General features: G+C 57.1%; 1 protein-coding gene across 1 annotated transcript in view; it reads left to right on the forward strand.

Annotated features, from left to right (window-relative positions):
• Positions 1-8610, forward strand: part of CPLX1 (complexin 1) — a gene marked incomplete at both ends in the record, with an annotated part of 30517 nt that extends 21907 nt beyond the window's left edge. The window contains 2 exons of the mRNA XM_080697488.1: positions 3887-4062; positions 8413-8610. Of these exons, the coding sequence (XP_080553614.1) occupies positions 3887-4062; positions 8413-8610 (374 nt within the window). The remainder of the gene's footprint in view (positions 1-3886; positions 4063-8412) is intronic.
• Positions 8611-21831: the final 13221 nt, after the last annotated feature.

The raw sequence follows: 21831 nt of genomic DNA on the forward strand, positions 1-21831 counted from the left end.
GGTGTAGCTCAGAGGTAGAACATCCCTAGATTCAATCCCCAGTATTGCAAAAAAAAAAAAAAAATCAAGTTTGATGGTACAGTCTTGTATGCTGAGCTGGGTCCTGGATGGAAGCACCATGAGTGAAGCCGGTTAGCTTTTGATTTCTGTGCTGGTGTGAGGCTGCCACAGCCATCTCTCTGACTCTCCTGTCAACCTAGAATTATTTCAAAGTAAAGTTCTAAGAATCAACTTTAGTATTACTCAGACATCCACAATTTGGATTGTGTGAACCTGTATTACTTATGAGGTCCAAGGACTGAGAGGGCCCATAGGCTACTCAGTAGCAGCCAAGAAGCCTGTGGGAAGACATCTGAATACAGACCAAAGGCCCAGGCTCTGGGGACAGAGCACGTGCAGAGGCCCAGCTAGCGCCTCTCCCCAGCCTGCAGGGAACATCTCAGCTTTTCCATCCCCTGGGTGGAGTGGCTGGGACATGGGCAAGCTGTGGTGGACAGAGGGATGTGTGGGGCCTAGGCAGAGTGGTGGCCCCGTGGGGAGGGGCCCTGTCACCACTGGGCAGGTGGCAGACCCCAGGCCCAGCTCTCTGCTTCTCCTGCACATGCAGGGTTCCTCCTCTTCTCCTCCTTCTTCTCTCTTCCTTCCTCTTCCTCCTCTTCTTTTTTTCTTCAGTACTGGGAATGGAACCCAGAGCATTCTACCTCTGAGCTACACTCTAGCCCTATTTTTTATTTTTTTATTTGAAACGGTCCCACTAAGTTGTGAAGGGCCTCGCTAAGTCGCTGAGGCTGTCTGTGAACCGGGATCCTCCTGTCTCAGCCTCCCGGATGCTGGGATGACAAGCGTGCGCCACCACACCAGGCTTGGGCTCCTCTTCTCGCTGTGAGATTTCTGCGTTGTCCTCCATCAGGTGTGGGATGGCTCCTGTTGGGCAAGTCCCATGGTCCTGGTCTCACCTGACTGTGCCATGGGGAGTCGCCATCCTGCCTGCCCACCGTCACCCTAGCCATGGGTGCCCACCCCCATGCCTCTTGGGGCTGGGAAGCTGCAACTCTGAGGACATGGGCAGCAGAGGCAGGCTCCCCCCAGGGAGAAGATGATGAGTATGATGTGAACCACCCATGCCTCAGTTTCCCTACCTGTGACCCGAGGCTGGCCATGGGGAGCCTGAGTGGAGACCCTGCAGTGCTCAGGGGAGCCAGTGGCAGCTGGTTTCAGGGCTGGGCTTCCCACAGAGGACGCTGTGAGCCCAGCTCCGGGGGGGCTCACAGCCCCCCGGGATGGGGACGGGCATGGGAGGAGCCTGCGCCAGCACCTGGTGGTGCAGAGCGCACCCCTGAGCACTGTGTGAAGTGGTCACTGCCTCCTCGCCCTGGCCCGGGGAGGCCATCCAGCCACACAGGAGCAGCTGTGCTCCCCTCCCCCCCTCCTCCCTTTGTGCTCGGGGTGGAACCCAGGGCCTCCGCGTGCCACACAAGTACTCTACCACTGAGCTGCACCCTAGCCCTCTTCATTTTATTTTGAAACAGGGTCTAAGTTACCCAGGCTGGCCTCAAACTTGGGACCTTCCTGCCTCAGCCTCCCGAGTAGCTGGGATCACAGGTGTGCACCACGGCATCTGGCTGTCTCCTCTTAAAAATGCACCTTTCCATACCTGCTTGGGCACGGAGTGGGTGGAGGGAGTGCCCAGGGCTGGGAGGCCCCAGAGGCCCCCATGCTAGCTAGTGGGACCCAGAGCCAGTATGCTGAGTGGGAGGGGCTGGCCTCAGAACCCAGCCTCTCAAGAAAGGCCGCCCCAGCCCCTGCACAGGAGCACATGTTGGTCCCCAGTCCAGCCTCCACCTTAGGGTGCCAGCACTCTGCTGGAGGGAGAGGAGCCCAGGCTCTCACTCTAGTGTGAATTAGCGTGTTCTGGTGGGGGTAAGATTGGCCTCCCCCACACCTGCCAGAGACCACAGCACAGCTCGGGAGGCAGGAGTCCAGTCTAATTACCTTGAGAATGAGAAGACCCACTCATTGACCCGGTTTCTGCAAATGGTGCAGATGTGGCTGAAAAATGGAGCAGAGTGCTGAGCTTGGAGTGAAGCCTGTGCCAAGTGCCCGGCCAGGCTGCTCCCGGCCCCATCAGGCACAGCTGCAGATGGCCTGGGGTCCCTGAGGCTGAGCCCCAGGCAGCAAGCATGCTGGGAGGCCCTGGGAGAGGGAGGCCCTGGGGAGGGAGGCCCTGGAGGGGAGGCCCTGGGGGAGGGAGGCCCTGGGGGGGAGGCCCTGGGGGGAGGCCCTAGGGAAGGGAGGCCCTGGGGGAGGGAGGCCCTGGGGGAGGGAGGCCCTGGCAGGGAGGCCCTGGGGAGGAGGGCTCTGCCACAGCAGTTCATCTCAGCTTCCAGCAAAGGGCTGCCACCTCAGGCTGGTGGCTTTGTCACTCCCCTGCTCTGGAGAGCAGGACTCCCCAGTAGCTGGCAGAGGCAGGATCAGGCACAGCACTGAGGAGAGCCCTGCGCAGGGAGGGACAGGACAAGAGCCAGGGACTCACAATGGAGAATCCGAGGGGTGGCCATGGTGGCGAACCCTCCCACTCTTATCTGAGGGCTGCGCTGGCATTCCCACATGATGACTGACATGGAAGGCATCTGCGGAGTAGCTGGTGGGTCCCTAGAGACCTGGCACCAAGGGGCAAGGGTGGGTGGGACCCTCGAGGAGCCAGAGACCAGGCCAAAGCGAATGCTGGGTGGCCAGGCATCGCAGTCCTTGGCCGGTGTGCCATGCCGACCTCGGCCCTGCGGGCAAGTGCAGAGATGCAGGATGGGCCCCAGCGCAGTTGCGGGTGACACAGGGCCTCGCCTTGGGGTGCACCCAGGCTGCCCTGCTCCCTCCAGGGCTAGCACTCACCCGATGTGTGGGCGGCTGTAATTACAATCGGTGTCCTGTGCACGGAGCCACAGGAGGCTTTGAGGAGGGTTTGTGGGGCCTGTGAATCAGAGGCTCATGAGAAAAGTGGTGGCTGGCACAGGAAGGAGGGCCTCCAGGCGGCGACAGCAGCCCTGCCTGGCCTGCGTGCTGTGGCCTGAGCCACATCTGCCCAGACTGGCCCCCTGGCACAGCAGTGTGTCTGCAGGCCCTCCAACCCCCACCCAAGGCCTTAGCTGGACACCGGCCCAGGGCAGACACAGCAGCCCCTCCCAGACTCACAGAAGAGCAGACATGACTACAAGCTGCAGAGGCATACACGTCCAGACATGCAGAGTACAACACACGTGGGCATGTACATGAACATGCAACCACAACACAGCCACACATTCATGCCACACACACCACACAACCACACAGGCATACAACCATACAACCACACACATACAGTACAAACACATACACGCAACCACAGATACATAACACACACACAGGACTGTACACAACCACATACAGACACATAACTGCACAGTCACACACAACCCACAGTCATGCACAGAATACAACCACACATGGATATGTACATCAGTATACAACCACAGAGACAGGAGGAGCGTGGTTCTCTGATAGCCTCAGCTACTTAGTGAGGCCCTTTGCAACTCAGTGAGACCCTGCTTCAAAATAAAGAATAAAAAATAGGCTGGGGGTGCAGCTCGAAGGTAGAATGCCCCTGGGGTCCATCCTCAGTACCACAAAAAAATACAATCATAACACAGCCACACATTCATGCCAGACATACACATGTACACAACCACACAATGCTACAACTACACCCCACACACACAGTCGCACTTACAACCTCCAACAGAACCACAGCACCCTGCGACACACAAGGCGCCTCTTAGGAGCCAGCTCCTCTGCTTCCCTGGGGATGCAGATGTAACCCAGCACCCATCCCTGACTCTGCCTCTGTCCCCAGGGGCCACCAAGGACATGGGGAAGATGCTGGGGGGCGACGAGGAGAAGGACCCAGACGCCGCCAAGAAGGAGGAGGAGCGCCAGGAGGCCCTGCGGCAGGAGGAGGAGGAGCGCAAGGCCAAGTACGCCAAGATGGAGGCCGAGCGTGAGGTCATGCGGCAGGGCATCCGCGACAAGGTGGGCAGGATGGCCACTGGGTGGTGAACTGCTTGCCCACACGCAGCCCTCTCCAGAGCGCTGGCTCGGTGGGGCCCAGGGGTCCTGGCCTTACTCCCCACAGTGGGCTGGCCCTTCTCCTGCAGCTGTTGGGCCCCTACACAGAGGGCAGTGCCTGCACAAAGGGACAGAATGGGCGCTGGGTGAGGGCCTGTGCAGGACCACCCATGCCTCCTGGGCCTCTCAGGGCAGTGGGCAGGGGGAGGAGCCCGACGGGCAGCTGGCCCTGCTCCAAGTCATCTGGGACCTTTCCCTGGGGTGGGGCAGCCAGAGAGCACTGGGCTTCTGGTGGGGAAACTCGGGCCTGCGTGGTCCCCGTGGCAAGGCTGAGATGGCAACAAGGCCTGCATGTCCAGTACTCTGATGCCATGTGGTCTGCCCAGGGCCCTGCCTGCTTACCCCTTATTGCTGTGGCTGGGGGAGGAGGAGGGTACTTGGAAGAGCCCTGGAGAAGGGGTGGCAGGGGCTGCCTGGCCAAGGCCTGGTTTGCAGGAAGCCTGGTGGACCGCCACAGCCCTCTGGTTCTGGACTCCAGGAGATGCCCTGGAATTGCCAAGATTGGGGGTGGGAAGGCTCAGACCCCTGCAGCTGGGCCCAGAGCAAGGAAGGGGAAGCTGGCTCTGCTGAATCTCCTGGGGGAGCTGGACCTGCTGAGTGGACAGAGGGAGACATGGGTGGGGCTGCAGGCCACATGGACAGGGCATAACCAGGCCCCACAAAGGGCCTGTTCAGTGGCCACCTCCCTCCATCCCAGCAAAGCCCACCCTTGCACATGGCAGGTGCAGAGTGCCCTGACCCCTACCTCCAGCACGGCCCCTGCTGCATCTCCCGGGAGGCTGCTGTTGAGCCCCCAGCAGCCAGAGTCCAGAGGGGCTTCGAGTCACTTGGGGGCAGCACTGAGGCAGAGATCCCACCTGGCTGTGCCCTAGAAGGCATCTCGTCCCAGGAAGGGGAGCAGCAGGAGGAGAAGGGCCAGAGACAGGCAGAAATCCAGGGAGAGAAGGGTGGGAGAGATAGAGACAGGGTCAGAGACGAGAACAGAGATAAAGGAGCTGGCAGCCACCGCGTCCCCAAGCTGAGGGCGGACGTCATAGGGTGGGCACTGAGGCAGCAGCAGAGGGTGCTGGGGAGAGCCCGTGGGGGTGCTGGGGTGCCAAGTGTGGGGAAGCTCCAGGCAGCCTCTGTGCTTGACCCTGTCCAGGCAGGGCAGGTACAGGACTCAGGACCTCTGCTTTCTGAATGGGTCCCTGCAGCAGCCCCCGCCCCAGACGCCTTGCCTCTGCCAGAGCCCTCAACGCTCAGCTGTTCAGAAGTTCAGGACTAGAGGACAGGCCCTGCAATGGGCACCTTCTGAACTGTGTTCTGTTTCCTAGAAAATGAAGAAATTCATTTCCTAGCAAACTCAACAACCTTGTACCAGGTTGGATATGGGGAAGGAAATTCATAGTACAGGAGCTAAAACCTGACATAGGGCCTGCTGGTCCAGTGTGCAGGGGCCCAAGGTTGGGCCTAGGATGCTCCAAGCCACGGAGGGACCTTGTCCTCCTGGCCTAGCCTGCAGTCTTGTCTGGTCTGGCCCAGTGGTGAGCACGGGAGGTGGTGGGGCTCGCAGATATCTTTGCTGGCCAGACCCAGCTGCTCACTGGCCCAGCCTCCCCTGGGCCGTGCACAACCCCCAGGTATCTTAGGGGGCTTCTCTGCAGGGGTGGGGCCCAGCTCCTGCATCCTCATGAGTGCCCAGAGAACCTCATCTGAGGAAGAGGTAGGCATGCCATTCGGGACTCTCAAGATGTGGGGGCAGTTTCTAGAGAACCACCCCCATACCCATCCCAAAGCCATCTGGGCAAGTCTAGGCCAGGAGAGCCAACTGGTCCACCTCTGCTTGACTTGCATACGCACCACCAGATTTGCATAGCTACCGCCAAATTTGCATAACCACCACCCAATTTGCATACCTACCACCTGTTTGTGTGTGAGCTGCCAGATTTGCATATGCACCACCTGATTTGCATGTGCTTCCAGACACCCACTGTGGGCGGCTGAGCCAGAACCTTCCATTTGGGAATGAGATGAGGCTCAGGTCCAGGGCTGGCGTGTCTGTGTGCCCACCTCCTCACGTTCCCAGTGCTGCTGGAGGCTTGCGCTCCTACGGGGCTGACAGGTATTCAGAAGGCCATCACTGGTCCTCAGCATGGGTGAGCACCCCAGACCTTCTTAACAGTGTTCTCAGGCCTCCCGCGCATCGGGCCCCAGGTGGCCACACAGGCCCAGTGGCTGGCCACCCAGGTGTGCCTCCCAATGGTCCTGGGCTGGCTGGTTCCTCCTGTGGTCATGTCCTTGGGTCTGCTGCTGGGGAGCGGTTTCCTGGCACAATGGACCTTGGCCTGGGTGTGGCTGGCATCCGTTTCTAGAGCCCAGAAGCTCAGAATCAGCCATTCTGCATGAGCCTGGTGAGTAGACATGACCTTGAGGTTGAGCCCAGCACAGCCAAAGCCTCAAAGACACCTTGGTCCTCAGGGGACAGACTGACACCTCAGGCCACACTTGGGGTCACCCACTGGGAGGTGGGTGCTGTCACACCATCCCGAGCACGTGATGCTTCTTAGTACCTCTGCCTTAGTTGCACCCCAGGGCAGCTGGGCCTCCCAGAGCCTAGAGGCCTTGGCCTGGTCAAGCCTGCGTCCTGTCTGCACCATGGCTGGAGGGACGCTCACTCTGCCTGACCTAGTTTCTGGTGGCATCTCTTCCCAGCCCACACACGGCCCCACAGGACACTCAGCCACCCATTCTTCCCTCCCCCCTGCCCCAGGCCGCTACCTGTGCCGAGGACTGTCCCAGGAGGTGGCTCAGGACAGGACTTCTTCTATTGGTGGGGGCTGTGGGTCCCACCCCTTCTCCTGACGGTCCTGTGCTCGCAGGATGTTGGGAATGATGTCACCAAGACCTGCACTGCCAGCTCTGTAGAAGGGTTGCTGAGGCAGGGCAGGGGGCCAGGCATGCTGCCCCCGACCTCTGCTGGTGGCCCTTGCCTCCCCCAAGTCCAGAGCCTCCTGCAGCCCCAGAGAGAACACAGCCAGCCTCACTTCTCAGGGGCTCCCTTAACGGGAGACCTAGACCTGGCCAAGGGAGCCCCTGCTCCAGACACATCCTGAGGGGCCCAGTGGATGGACATCTTGACGGCAGAGGCCAGCTCAGCGCAGCCTGCGCCCACCAGCCTGAGGGCTGGCTAAGTGGTCTGGCCTCTGCTTGGCAGGCTCACCGGTGGGGACCTTGCCTTTGTCTGGGCTCCAGAGGGGCTGGTAACGCCAGGGATGGGCACATGGAGAGCAATGCAGCACCCAGGCAGCCCAGTCAAGTCCTATAGCCAAGTACCTACAGCAGGACACTTCCTACAGCTTTGGAGGCCAGGCCAGGCCCAGCCTGGAGGCTCCTTCCACCTCATCCAGACCCTGGTGCCTGAGGGCCCTGGCCTCACCGGCCAGTGGCAGACCTCGCCAGCCTTCCTCCTCTTTGCACGCCTCCCGAGGCCGCACGTTCTCGCTGTCTCTTACAAGGACCCTCTCTCTTCTCCACCCTCACCTTAATTATATCTACAAAGACCCTCATTCCAGTGGGGCTTGATGGTGCACACCTATGATCCCAGCTATCCAGGAGGCAAAAAAAAAAGGATGGAGAAAAGTTCAAAGCCAAGTCAGGTGTGGTGGCACACACCTGCAATACTAGCACTTGGGAGGCTGAGGCAGGAGGATTGCAGGTTGTAGCCAGCTGCAGCAACCTGGGCCCTTCGCAATTTAGTGATACCATTTCCAAATAAAAAATAATAGTAAAAAAAGTGCTGGGAGGTGTATGTCAGAGGAAGAATGTTCCTGGGTTTAATCCCCAGCAAAACACACACACACACACACACACACACACACACACACACACACGTAATTCTACCACCCAGCTACACACCCAGCCCTATATATATATTTTTTACTTTGTAACAGGGTCTTGCTAAATTGAGGAGGGAGGGCCTTGCTAAGCTGCTGAGGCTGGCCACAAACCTCAGATCCTCCAGCCCCAGCCTCCCAAGGACTAGGATTACAGGCTCGCACACCATGCGGCCTCTTAGCTGCTCCTACTCCCTGTAGGGTCTCCCCACCCCCAGGAGCCCTGCTGAGACCGAGTCGGGGAAGGCCGGGGACTTTCTCAGCCACCAGCAGCCTGCTGCGTCCCTTGCCGTACTGAGTGCAGGAAGGGTCCGCCTCCCTGGGCACTGCGGGCCCCAGTGAGGTGGGTGCGGCCGGCCTGACCCCTCTTTCCACGCAGTACGGCATCAAGAAGAAGGAGGAGCGTGAGGCGGAGGCGCAGGCGGCCATGGAGGCAAACGCAGAAGGCAGCCTGACCCGGCCCAAGAAGGCCATCCCGCCGGGCTGCGGGGACGAGCCGGAGGAGGAGGACGAGAGCATCCTGGACACGGTCATCAAGTACCTACCTGGGCCGCTGCAGGACATGTTCAAGAAGTAGTGCCCGGCAAGGACGGTGCCCGAGCCGGAGCCCCCGCCCCGCCCCTGTACAGACCCGCGGAGGCCCGGAGGGACGTCAGGAGCAGATGCAGCCCTCAGCGCCAATATAAGCCATAGTCCTAGGTCCATCCACCCGCCCCCGCACTGCCATGGCTGCCCCACGGGCAGGGGCACGGCCTCAGACCCTGCAGCCCGTGCTCCTCTGCCCACGGTGGTCGACACCCCTCCTACATCCTCCTGTTTGCTGCGCACCCAGACAGCCCGGGGCCGGGCCCCAAGGGCAGCCCCTCGACCACCCCGGGTTCAGCGCCCACACTCAGGAGCACAGCCATAGGGGCGGCCGTGCGGGCTGGACGGCCTGGGTCCTCCCCAGCGCCCAGCGGGGTTGCCGACCTGGGGCCGCGCCTGCCTCGCAGTCGGCTCGCTCCCGCGCCGTTCCGCCACCTGCGGTCCTCCGTTCTTATCCATCCTCCTCTGTCTCACCTGCTCCGCAAGTGTTGGCTTCTTAGGAGTGCCATGACCGGGATCGCCTAAGCCGCGGGAACACAGCAATAGGTTTGTGGGGCTTCTCAGACGCCTCGCGTCCCTCCGCACACCGCCACGCCGCCCCCCGGCCTGCCCCTCCCTGGGGCCTGCTGTCCTCTTTAAGGAGGGCGGCTGTCCAGTTCCCCAGGCACCCCGCCCTCGAAAGCTGGAGGGCCCGAGACGATCCTGGCCCCCACGTGCAGTGCAGCCCCAGGGGTCCTGCAGCTGAGGAGACCGGCAGGCCCAGCCCCAGCCCCTTGTTTAATTTGCATCACAATCTGTTGAATCTCAGGTAAATGAGGTCTCTGTATCTGATGAGTTTTATCCCAACGGAAAGGCTGTCGCCTCGTCTCCCCCACCCGTGCCCTTTCTGTCCACTTCGAAACTGCTTTGTGTCCACTCGCTGTGAGCCAGGGGCGTGGCTTGGGGCCTTCATGACCTTACATAGCTCTTTAGAGAAGCCATAACAATTAGACTGCAATACTAACTACAACGCCCCTCTGTCCTAGAGGCCAGAGCATGCCTGGCCGCGCCGCTTGCCCTGCGCTGCCCTCTGCGCCTCCCAGGGCCTTGTCTTTTAGAATGCCTGTTTTCACGTGTTGAGCAGATTGGGCATTCTCCTGTTAACTCTGCATCCTGTTCCCAGCGCACGGGTGCCCGGCGCCAGCTTACCTTAGACCGTGGTGTTCCCTGTCTGTTTGTCCCTGAGCCCCTCCTGCATGCCGGGCGCTCTGTGTTCTCTCCGGATGGAATCACAGCCAGTAAACAGTGATTTCACAGCGTGTGGCAGTTCCTTCCACAATTCCCACTCTGCCTGGGCGTGCCCTACCACTTTAAGGGAGACAGCATCTCCTCTCTGGCTGGGGAAACTCCAAGGTGTCCCCAGAGTCCTGACCCAGCTCCATGCCCTGACCCCTGGCCCCTCTTCAGAGGGGACCCCTGCCAGAATTTTCCCCACCCAGGAGACCGCCCTGCCCTGCAGGCCCAGGGCTCAAGCCAGCTTCCCCTTGTTGCCTCCCTGTGGTCCTGGTCAGAGACTCCTCCCCACAGCTCTCCCAGACCCCAGGCTACATGAGTGCCCCAGCCTGGGCCCCCGAGGGACTACCGCCCAGCCCGATGTCCTGAACCCCCCACCCTTTCTAACGCTGGGCCGTGGGGCCGCCCTCTAGGGGATGGCTGCCAACTCCCTGGGACCTGCCCCTCTCTGGTTTGGCACAGGCACCTGGACCCCAGCCCAGAGAACAGCCATTTGCCTCACCTCTGGGGGTCTGCCCATGTCACTTCTGCCCTGATGTTCAGTCCCACCCTGAGATGCTGTGTCCACTCACACCCCAGAAAGGCCTGCTTCACGCTCTCCTCAGGGCCCCTCTCCAGGGAAGCAGCACATGTGGGTGTCCTGTGACCTTCCCCATGAGGGACCTTCCAGTTACGCCTGCCCACTCTCGCAGGCAGAAAGACTACATGTGTCCCCACCCCGCCCAGTCCTCCTGGGTGCAGGCAGGGCTCAGAGGGCAGGACCCTCCTCCACGCGCACGCAGGAGCGACTCCTGTGCCCTCCCTCCACCTCTAGAGGGTCTGTGGCACTGGGAGGCGGCCTGCCAGGTCTCCTGGCCCTGCACCTCAGCTGGGGAGCCTGAAATACATGCTGCAGCTCTGACTGCTACACACTACCCCTGTGTGGCTGCTCACCCCGACTCCAGGGCCGAGCAGGACCTGGGCCTGCCGGGGGACCTGGGACCTTGAGGGGATGCTGGCTCAGAGCCTGGCCCAGCCTGACCCCATCCCTCAGGGGACGGGGCTGAGGCTGCCAGAGAAGCACAAGGAGCCCTGCCATGTTCTGAGCTGGGGAAGGCCCTTTCCCTCCTAGCTGATTTTGTTGCAGCATGGGGAGGCATGGTCAACATGGACAGATAAAGGACGACTTCTGCTTCGAAAGGAGTGAACAGAGAAAGGGGAAGTGCTGCGGGCCAGGACCGTGTTCACCCGCTCTCCTCTCTCCTGCTCTCCTCTCTCCTGGAGAGCGGGCCAGGGTCTCACACATGCTGAGCTAGATGCCCCAGACCTTTTAAAAGATTGTTGAGAGCCGGGCATGGTGGCACACACTTGTCATCCCAGCATTCGGGAGGCTGAGACCTGAGGATCGTGGTTCGCGGACAGCCTCAGCTACTTAGTGAGGCCCTCTGCAACTCAGTGAGACCCTGTTTCAAAATAAAGAATAAAAAATAGGGCAGGGGGCTCAGAGGTCAAATGTCCCTGGGTTCCATCCCCAGACCCACACACACAAAAAAAAAGATTAAAAAAAGTTTGTTGAGATAGGATCTTGCCAAGTTGCTGAGGTGGGCCTTGATTGTTTGATCCTCTTGCTCCGTCTCAAGTATTTGGAATTAATGGTCCATGGCCACAACACCCAGCCAGGCATGCCACTTCATAAGTGGTCTGAGAAAGTGACACGCAGAGACCCGCAGGAAAGGCAAGAGGAACCACGGGGACCCCCAGCGGGGACATTCGGGCAGAGGGCCGCTGCACTGGCGGGGGGCAGAGGGCTGCTGCACTGGCGGGGGGCAGAGGGCCGCTGCACTGGCGGGGGCAGAGCTGCCTGAGGAGGAGCACTGCCGGCTTCAGTCTCTCCCCTTCCGCTGACTGGATTCTGAAAGGTATCGCACACTCTTAAAGTGTTTGCACTAGAGATGACCTCCGCCCTCTGGGAGCCGCCCCCAGCTCCTGGCCCAGGTCAGCTCCTCCTCAGGGCCCAGCAGGGCTAAGTGACCTCAGGGCTCCGCTTGTCCTACCCTCCTCCGGGCTATCTGGTGAGCTAGAGCCGCTTTCAGTCTCAAGACGCCGAGCCAATCATCAGAGTTTCGTGACCGATTCTAAAAGCTTCTGCAACTAAGGACCGTTTTGTCTACCTCTGCTAATCCGCATCTGGACAGATCCTGCGGTCCAACGCACAGCCAGCGGGGACAGGGAGCCCTGGGTTTGGGCCACTTGTCCGCACAATTTAGAAAGGGCTCCATTCCCTGTCAGCAGGTTCCCAGTTGGGTCTAAAAGGCAAGGAGAACAGGGTGGAGGTGGAGTCGGGAGGGATGATGGGGCCAGGTTTCCGCGGCATCACTTGCGTGGCCAGAGGACGGTAGGGGCCTCAGGCAGGACCCTGGCCCAGGGCCACACAATCTGGGTGCTGGCACGAGGGCCCCGGCCCCACTCCCTTCAAACCCGCCCCCGCCGGGACTCAATACTTGGAGTCGCACCCCAAGAACAGCGGCGGGTCCTAGCCTGCAGGCAGCCCATCCCGCCCCACCAATCACCGCGTACCCGGGCGGGCCTCCAGGATTGGGTCTGAGGTCTCCTGTGAAAGCTGACCAATCGCAGCCAGAGAGATGCCATTGCTGGAGAGGGATCTGCGGCCCGTGGGTTTTCATCCTGGAGGCGTTCTACCCAGCTCGCTGGCCCGCTCTCCCGTAGCCTCTGGCCCCGCCCTCGCCTCTCGTCCCAGATTATTACTGGGCCCATCTCCCCTGGCCCCGCCCCTTGCCTCTCGCCCCAGATTATTACTGGGCCCATCTCCCCAGTGACCCTCCCTCTTCTCTGGCCTCGACACTTCCCGGGACCACCCCTCTCCTCAGACCCCGCCTCTCGCCGCTGGGTCTCTCCTGTCCCACGGGGCCCCGCCCTCCTCCCAGGACTTGCCTTCTTCTGGGGCCCCCTCCTCACCGCCTGATCCCGCCCCTCCCATCCAGCCCCCACCTCCGGGCTTTGTGGTGCTCTCCCCTGATCCCTAAGGCCCTTCTGCCTGCTTGGCCTCAGTGGCCTTGTGCCACGCGCAAAACACGAGCTCAACTGGCCCTCCCCGGGTGGATGCCCTGTCCTAAGAGGGCGGAGGAAGTTTTCTCCGTTTTCTAACCTGAATTAGAGGAGCCCAACCGGCCCTCTAGACCTGGGACAGCATGGGAAGATGGTGGTCAGCAGCAGTGGCTCTGAGAGAGACCCTTGAGCACCTGCATCTCTCGCTTCCTGGGAGTCAGCCTGCCATGGTGGGCTGCAGGATGTGGGAGTAGAACAGCCTTTCCTCCGGCTGTTGAGGAAGCCAGCCAGGAGCTTCTGTGCAGAGCAGAGGTCTCTGCGAGGCGGCTCTGGAGCGAGGGCTCCCTTAGCCAAGGAGTAAGGACAGGGACTGTGCCCTGACTCCACCCGACCAGCCAGGGCCCTGGGACCACGGCTGTCCCTTCCCCCTTGTCCCCACACACCCGGAGGTGGGCCCATCAGGCCAGGGGGCATCAAGGGGACCACAGTGGGACATGGCAGGGGAGGGTCTAGATTCCAGGAATCACCTTCCACCCTCAGGTGGGCTCAGAGCCCAGAGCCCAGGCTTCCCTTTTAGCCCCACGTGCTGTCTGGGGCCAGCTCAGGCTGAGAACAAACCAGGCCCCTGCTGCTGTGGGTCCCGAGCTTTTCCCTGACAGAGCCCTGGGCAAGGGTGGACCTCAGGAGCTGGGGCCTGCAGGTGGGTGGCTGGGTGGGGCAGGCCCAGGAGGGGACATTGGCGGGTAGGCCATTAGGGTGTGGCACTCAGGAAAGACCATGCCAGTGGACTGGGCCAGAGTGCTGAGAGGTCCCCAGTGCTATCCAGGCTGGACTGTGCTGGAGAACTTTCCTGCGCCAGCCCCGAGACCAGGGCTCTTGCGATGATTTCCTTCTCTGCAGAGATGGACAGCAGTTTTTCTACAAAATATAGACTATTTCTTGCACTCTCCAGTGAGTCCGCAGAGATTTATGCTTCACAGGGCAAAGGACTCCCCAGAGAGAGGGCAAGGCTTGTCACGGAGAAACCCTGGGGTTGACAGGAGTGGGGGCCGGCCTGCTGCCCTGGCTGCCAGGAAGGGGCCTGAAGGGAAGCCTGAGCCTGCTGCGCGTGGCTCAGGGGAAGCCAGAAGCGCGTCAGCCCGGCTTCAGGCCAGGCAGGTACTGACTGATGCTTTGCTGTGAAACAGACCTTTGGTGCAGTGCCTCCCAGCAGGACTCTGGCCTGCAACCATGGACCTGGTGCTCTCAAAGGAGCCTTGGGTGCTGGGCGTGGTGGTGCACGCTTGTAATCCCAGCATTAGGGAGGCTGAAACAGGAGGATTGCAGTTGGTGGACAGCCTCAGCTACTACTTGGTGAGGCCCTTTGCAACTCAGTGAGACCCTGTTTCAAAATAAAGAATAAAAAAAAAAAAGACTGGGGGTGCAGCTCAGAGGTAGAATTCCCTGGGTTCCATTCCCAGTACTGAAAAAAAGAAAAAAAAAAAAAAGGTCTCAGGGACTGTGGGCCAGAACTCAGTCTGTCCACACATGTCCACTGGTATTTCCTGGGCCTCTGTGGCTCTCCTCCCTTCCCCACCTATGGCAGGGGCCTGGGAATAGAGTTGGTGGCTTGGTGGCTTGAGGCAAAGAGCAGACAGACGCACCCCCAGTTCTAATGGGATGAGCAGACACAGTAAATGGAGTTCACCAGCCAGGAGAGTCTCCACCTGGGCTGGGGCGGGAGGAGAAACACTAGAAGCAAGCAGAGGGGCACTGTCTCTGGAGGGCAGCCACAGTGGCCTCAGGCATCCCACTGGGCCCCTCCCAACAGCCCCGCTCTGAGGACCCAGCCTTCCCCGTGCAGTCTTCAGTGGATGTGGAAGCTCCAAACCGCAGCACCAGCCAACGGCACCTATCCCTGCAGTCCCAGCAGCCTGGTCTGCTGCGTGGTTGTGGATTCTAAGAGCAATTAATCAGAATCCTTGCTGGTGCCATCCCAGGATGTCAGTTAGTGAGCCACACCTGGAGAAAGGCGTCCACCAGAGATTCCTTCCCCACCGCCCAGGGTCCCTCTGGCCCTGTCAATGGCCACATGCCCCACTGGCTCTGCAGTAGCTGGTGTGGGCTGGGGGATCTGAGGCAAGGATGCTACCAGAGGAAGAATTAGCTCTGTCCAGTCCAGCATGGCTGGGGAACCCCCATCCCCAGTTACAGTGCTGAGCTGTCCAGAAGCACCCTGCCTCCTATGACCACGGCGTCCTGTATCAACCTGTCCCTCTGGCTCCACCATCCTGGAGCACCCCCTTCCAGAGATCCCACTGTCCAGGAACCCTACACTGCCCACACCCCATGGTCCAGAAGCACCCCTGCCTCCCATGACCCCACCATCCAGGAGGATCCCACCTTGAGACCCCATCCGGGAGCACCCTGCCCCTGGCGACCCCACTGCCTTGGAGCACCCCACTTCCCTCAACCCTCTTCTTCAAGAGCCTTCTCTTGGCAGAGCTCTCTGCTTGGTTTCATGGCCTTTTTTTTGTGTGTGTGGTACTGGGGGTGGAACCCAGGGGCTTTTTACCTCCGGGCTATACTCCCAGACCTATTTTATACTTTATTTGGAAACAGGGTCTAAGTTGCTGAGAGCCTCACCAAATAGCTGAGGCTGGCTTCGAACCTGTGCAATCTCCTGTCTTTGCCTCCCAAGCGCGGGGATTACAAGTGTGCACCACCATGCCTGGCCAAGGCCTCATTTTTATAAAGATTAGACCCTTTCATCTTTCAAGAAACTCTGAAAGTGTTAAGGAAGCAATGCTGTTTTCATGGTACACAGCACATTTTTAAAAGCATAAATGTAACAGTTTAACTTTTTGTTTTTTTTTGTGGTACTGGTAATTGAACCCAGGGGCATTCTACCTCTGAGCTACACCCTCAGCCCTATTTTTTTTTCTTTCTTTTGAAACAGGTTCTAAGTTGCAGAAGGCCTCACTAAGTAGCTGAGGCTGGCCATGAACCTGGATCCTCCTGTCTCAGCTTCCCAATTACAAGTGTGCTACCATGCCCAGCTTCAGTCTAACTTTTTATCTTTTTTTTTTTTTTTTTTGCACTACTGGGGATCAAACCAATGGGCATTCTCCCTCTGAGCTACACCCCAAGCCCTATTTTTTATTCTTTATTTTGAAACAGGGTCTCACTTAGTTGCTGAGGTTGTTTGCAAACCGTAGTCCTTCTGTCTCAACCTCCCAAGTGTGGACCACCACGTTTGGTTTTCAGTCTAACTTTTTAAGTGTGCCAAAAAATAAATAAATAGTTAAACTGGCTGGCAGAGAGTACATCCTTGAGACTGTGAACTCTGACCTCTGAGAGTTCAGACCGAGGCCCAGGCCTCTGGGCTCCCAGGGCACCTCATTACCCACACTGAGGATAAACGGTGGAGGAGCTTGAGAGTCACGGGGAGACTTATTCCTGCAAGTCCAGCTGCATCTTGATATAAGACAGCAAAGCAATTTTATATTTTTAGTATGGGGGAACTTGAGTCACTCTGGAGCAGCAGCCTCAAAAGGCCACCCCACGCCACCAGCCCTGGCCCTTGGCTACCCTACAGAGGAACCTGGTGCATCTGAAAGTTTATCCTCGAGAATAAAAAATCAGACAGAGCCCTCATCCTTGTGGCTTAGCAGACACCGTGGGGGCTCTGGAGGAGAAATGCCTGTGAATGTGGGTGGCAGCCATGGGACACCCCTTTCTTTGCCATCCACCTACTGTTTTTTAGGGAAATTACTGTCTTCAAAGGACCACCCCCAGGTTAGGTGGGGCTTGCACACAGAATAGCAGAGGGCCTTGGATCTGCCCACATCACAGCAGATGGCTACCAGGCCTGGCACCTTGGAAGGAGTGGCCTGGGGTGTGGGAACACAGCTCCCCAGCTGCCTTTCTGTGGGCACAGACACCTTCACTGCACCAGAGCTGCACACAGCAATCCTGGCCCACAGAAGAGCCTGGCGCTTGGCCCTCGAGTGCCCACTGACCTCCCCTGGCACACATCATGGGTGGCACAGGCCACTTCCAGGATGCATCCTGCCAGGCCCTCCATTAATTACAGCACTCAGGGTACAGCAGCGCTGGCAGGCCGTCCAACCAGGACCTTGACATCTGCAAGATGTAGTGAGTGACTTGCCAAAATAAGAAAAACGAACTTTAAGCCAGTCTCCTAGACGAGACTTACTTTTCAGGCTTACCGACCTTAAGGCTGTGAGAATGTGACTCTGGTGATCTACTTCCCTTTTCCTTCCAACTTAATTTTCTCAGGTTTTCAAAATGGTTGTTTATGACTTAACTCCTAAATCTCAAGTGCAGGCCAGGTTCCCCCCTTTTGGGGGACCAACTGTTTGATACGGGGAGATAGAATGCTTCTTTTCTGGCCAGCCTACTAAGGAGAACCGGCACACTCCTTTCTGGTAGTATCTTCACTGGCAGAGCCAGCTCCAGACCAAAGACACGCTGCAAACAGACGGATCCAGATGAGCTTCAGAATTTCTGCCAAACTCTGTACTCAGTGCTGAGAGGCTTAAACGAAGCTCTGTACACAGGGGGGAATTTGAACGCTGCACGGAGCAAAGCAAGGTGGCGGTAAGCCGGGGAGAACTGTGTGTGCCTGTGGCAGGCAAGACAAGACGAGGCAGGCCTGGGGCTCTGGAGCAACTGACGGCGTCTTGTTACACTCAGCGGGACCCCTGTGCGATGGTTCCAGTGGCCCAGCAGAAACCCAGACCCACAGATGCTCAGGGCCGTATGTAGTATGGCGTAGAGCTTATGACCTGGCCTGCCCTCCCATACATACTTGTGCTACCTGATATAACGTGAATCCCGTGTAAAGAGCTGGATATAGAATGTCTCCTGGAAAAGTTCATATGCTGGCAAGGTAGCAATGTTCAGAGGAGAAACAACTGAATCGGGGCTAATCTCATGGCTTTTTAAATCTATTGATGACTTTACAATCTGAATGGACTTGGTGGTAATGAAGGCAGTGGGGCATGGGTGGAGGTGGCAAGTCCCTGGCGGTGTAGCCTCAGAATACACGCACCCACACACCCCAAATGCCCTCAGCCTTTTCTCTGCCCCAGCCTTCTGCCATGATGCCTCTGCCTTGGAGCCAGCCAAACAAAGGTGTCCTGCCACCATAGCGGAGACACTGATTACAGCACTTGCTATACTGTTGTTTAGTCTGTACATTTTCAGCTCCAGATGCAATTTTTTCCTGAATATTTTAAATCCAGTTGGGTGAATGTAGAGATGCAGAAACCATGGGAAGAGAGGGCAGAATGTGTGCCATGAACACCTTACATAATAAATGTCCAGCCTAGATTTGCAGTTAAGCTTTTCTTCTGCTTTTATTACAAGCATATAATATCAATTGGCAAAACACTGAGTACAAGCTTCACTGTCATGAAATCAAAACATTAAGCAATATTCCAAAGAAGATTTGACAAAAACTAGCCACCGATGGTACAAAAATTACACACAAACACAAAAGCATAAAAAATGTAAACTTTCAAACAAACAGTCAAAAATATGTGTCTGCATTATCATTCCACACACCATGACCACCTGCACCTGCTCGTCACACATCGAGGTGGTGCTCACGGCTGAGCTGCTGCCCCAGCCCCAGGTGACTCTCATCTGGGAGAAATGTACCTCTGATACCCAACTGAGTTACGGGGACAGATGCCCAACGCTAGCTACGCATATCTTGGGGCGCTCCCCAGCCCTTTCCACGTGCGCCCTCTCAAGGGAGGCCATGCACCCGCAGGGCCATGGAGCGGCGGCCTGCCGGCACGGCCCTTCCTTATCAGGCAAGGGCCCAACATGTATAAAGATTATGGTATAATTTAAAAGGTGATTTCCTAATCTACTTAGCCCAGGTTATTTCCTTAGTGTATTTAAATATCAAGGCAGAGAATACATTTGTTTTGTGTTAAGGTCATGTGATGTGGCAGAGCTTAAGTGATTTCCTGAGGAAACGGAGAAGTTGAATTTGTTGTGATTTAGCTATCTGCACTAAATTTATTTTTAATGTTCTGGGAGCACATTAAATATTCACATACAATGTAGACATCAGCTGGCTCACTTCTAGGACATTCAGTTCAATGGCACACCTCAAATCACTGTGAAGCCATCCTGTGAGTCTTCAGAAACAGAACCGAACCAATCTCAAAGGTTCCCAAGACCACAGCAGGCTTGGGGCAGTGGCCTGTGAGGGGAGCTGGCGGGCTGTGGGCTGAGACCCTGTGAGCCCGACCCCAAGGCAGCGCAGCTAGGAGCACACGGCCTCGGCACTGGACCCGGCAGCCTGTGATGGCTGCTAGGCCATGCCCGTTGCCTGCCTGGCCACTTGCTTTTAAATACTGCTGGCCGGTACTCGTGTGCACACATGCACATGCATGCGCACGCACACGCACACACACACACACACTCTCCCAATAATAGTATCTCATAATGATAACGATAATGAAAAAGTAAAGCCAAATAGCTGAATGCACATATTTTGAAATTCCACCTATTTTCCCTTTCAATTTAGCAGAACGGATGCTATATCACAATTTAAACAAATGTCTAATAAACTCATGTTGAAACCTATTGCACAAAAGCATTAAGAATGCTCTTCATCCCTATAAACACATAAGAATTAAAGGCTACTCAAAGTAAAAGAAGCTTGCAAAACATCTCACAATTTCATCTTATATGCCTGTAAATAAAGCTGGCCACCGAAACCAAACAAGTGGATGGGAAAATATGACAGAAGGCTTAAAATAGAATAAATAATTTTATAAAGTTAAGTTTTCTTTTTTAACCCCCCAAATTTTAAATTCAATATTATATATTCTATCTGAGTTTTCTATTTTCGTGAAAACGGTATCTGGCGAGACCATGCGCTGGCAGCCGCAGGGCAACGCAGTGAGGTTCCCGACAGGGTCTGCTGGACCAGCACCAGCAGCTGTGAAACGGCTTCACAGTAACTCCGTCTGCCAAGAAGCTCGGCGGGACCAATCGCTGACTGACCCCGGTGCTCTGCTGGAAAGACAGAGCTCGGCCTCTGATGTGGAACGGGCGGAAGCTGCCCCTGACAGACTCACTCTGCTCCAGTCTCTGAAGTGGGTAAGGCTACAAGTCAGACCACGGGCAGAGGGCGCCGGACACCGCCTGCAGTGCAGGCGGTTGCAGGATGGGATCCTAGAAAAATAGGTACTTTTGCTGCTGAGGTTCTCAGGTTCCGCGGTGACAGAAGCAGGGCAGGGCGGCAGGCGGCACTGGCCAGGCCACGCTGGCCGTCACCTGGCCATCCATCTGATCTCTGTCGACTTAGCACCATGGCAAGTCAAGTGACTCCAAAGGTAGCTGCAAAGTTACAATGTATATGACGAGACTACACTGCAATATTACTACTGAGTTTGATCTGAAGTGTGAATTAACTTTATTTGAATTTGGAGGCTCATAACTGTTTAATCCTTCTTTAGTTTCACCACACAGGAAAATACCTAAATTCTAATGTTACACTTAAACTGCACTGTGATAATGTGTTTTACAGAATGCTTCAGCAGTACGTGTGTTTTGAGGTAGACAGGTAATATTTACTCATAAACCCTTGTATAGTAACTCTAGAAACGATTTGGACGAACAGCAAGCTCAGGAAACTGGATCACTCAAACAGTCCTGGGCTTAAATAAAGAGGTGAATTTTAACCAATTCTAACAGAGAGCTTGTTGTGTTTCAGAAAGGCCTCACAGAAAGGTCGCTTGGATGAGCTAAGGTAGCTAGCTCGTCGCTAACACTGGGTCTCATTGGCCGCTGCTTCTGACGTTTTGTGTATGTGAAACAGGAAGCGGAAGAATATAAGCCTGGACGTCAACGAGCCCAACCATGTCTTTCCAAAAGCAAATCCAAGGGAAATCCAGCTGCTCGGGCGAGGACTCGTGGGAAACGACCTCTGGGGCATGGGAGACCCTGGTCCAACCTGGAGGGGGTGATGGCTCAGACAGCGGCCCTCACTTACCCTGCAGGGCCCAGGAGGGATGAGGGGCCGAGGGCCCCAGAGCTCACTGAGAAGGAACGGGCTCCAGGGGCTCCAGGCCAGCACTGTGGCTGCAGAGACAGCTGCCCGCCCAGCCTCGCGTCCACCCGTCTCTGTGTTTAGTGCTGGGAAGGAGTTATTCTCTAACTGGACAAAAATATCACGCCTGGGAGGAAGGAGGTCAAGAGAGCATCCTGCCTGTGACTAAAGTCTTTCTGCCGGCAGAGCCGTGCCCCGCACACGGCTGAGCCCACCTGGCCACGCTCTCAAGTCACCTTCCATGAACAGGGGACACAAAGCATAGGCATCTCCACCCAGAGGACAGAGCTGAAACATGGGCCCTGCCAGTGCGCCTGGACATGGGAACGACGGCAGGCCTCCCGGCAGTCCCGCCACTGATGAGCACCCAGCAACCCCACTGCTCTCCTGAGCAAATCAAATGAGAAGGGAAAAGTAGAAAACTGAACGACTGCACAAACCATTTGTGCCCTTCCAAATAAAAACAATTTTTAAACCCAAGAATTGTTTTGCAAGCCAGCGCTAAGCTGGCCAAACCACCTCTGGTCTACCCTGCTGAGTGCTGGAGTTGCAGCGTGAAGTCTGGGTTGACGGGAGCCGGCCCCTGGCCTGCGCTGGCCAGCCCAGGCACATGCAGCTCAAGGCTGAGAAGTTCGGGAGCCGTGCCTCTGCTGTGCTTTACAAGGCAGAGAATTAAACACCATGGCTAAATCATCGTATTAATGCAAGCCTCTTTTGGTATGCTTTTAAATTAAATTTTTATATATCTTCTAAGTCTTCAGAAAGCTAAAGACAACATAAATATCATTTACCGTGAAAAGACTTTCTCAATAACTT

This window comes from Muscardinus avellanarius (assembly GCF_963383645.1).
Source record: "Muscardinus avellanarius genome assembly, chromosome: 6".
Taxonomy (NCBI): Eukaryota; Metazoa; Chordata; class Mammalia; order Rodentia; family Gliridae; genus Muscardinus; species Muscardinus avellanarius.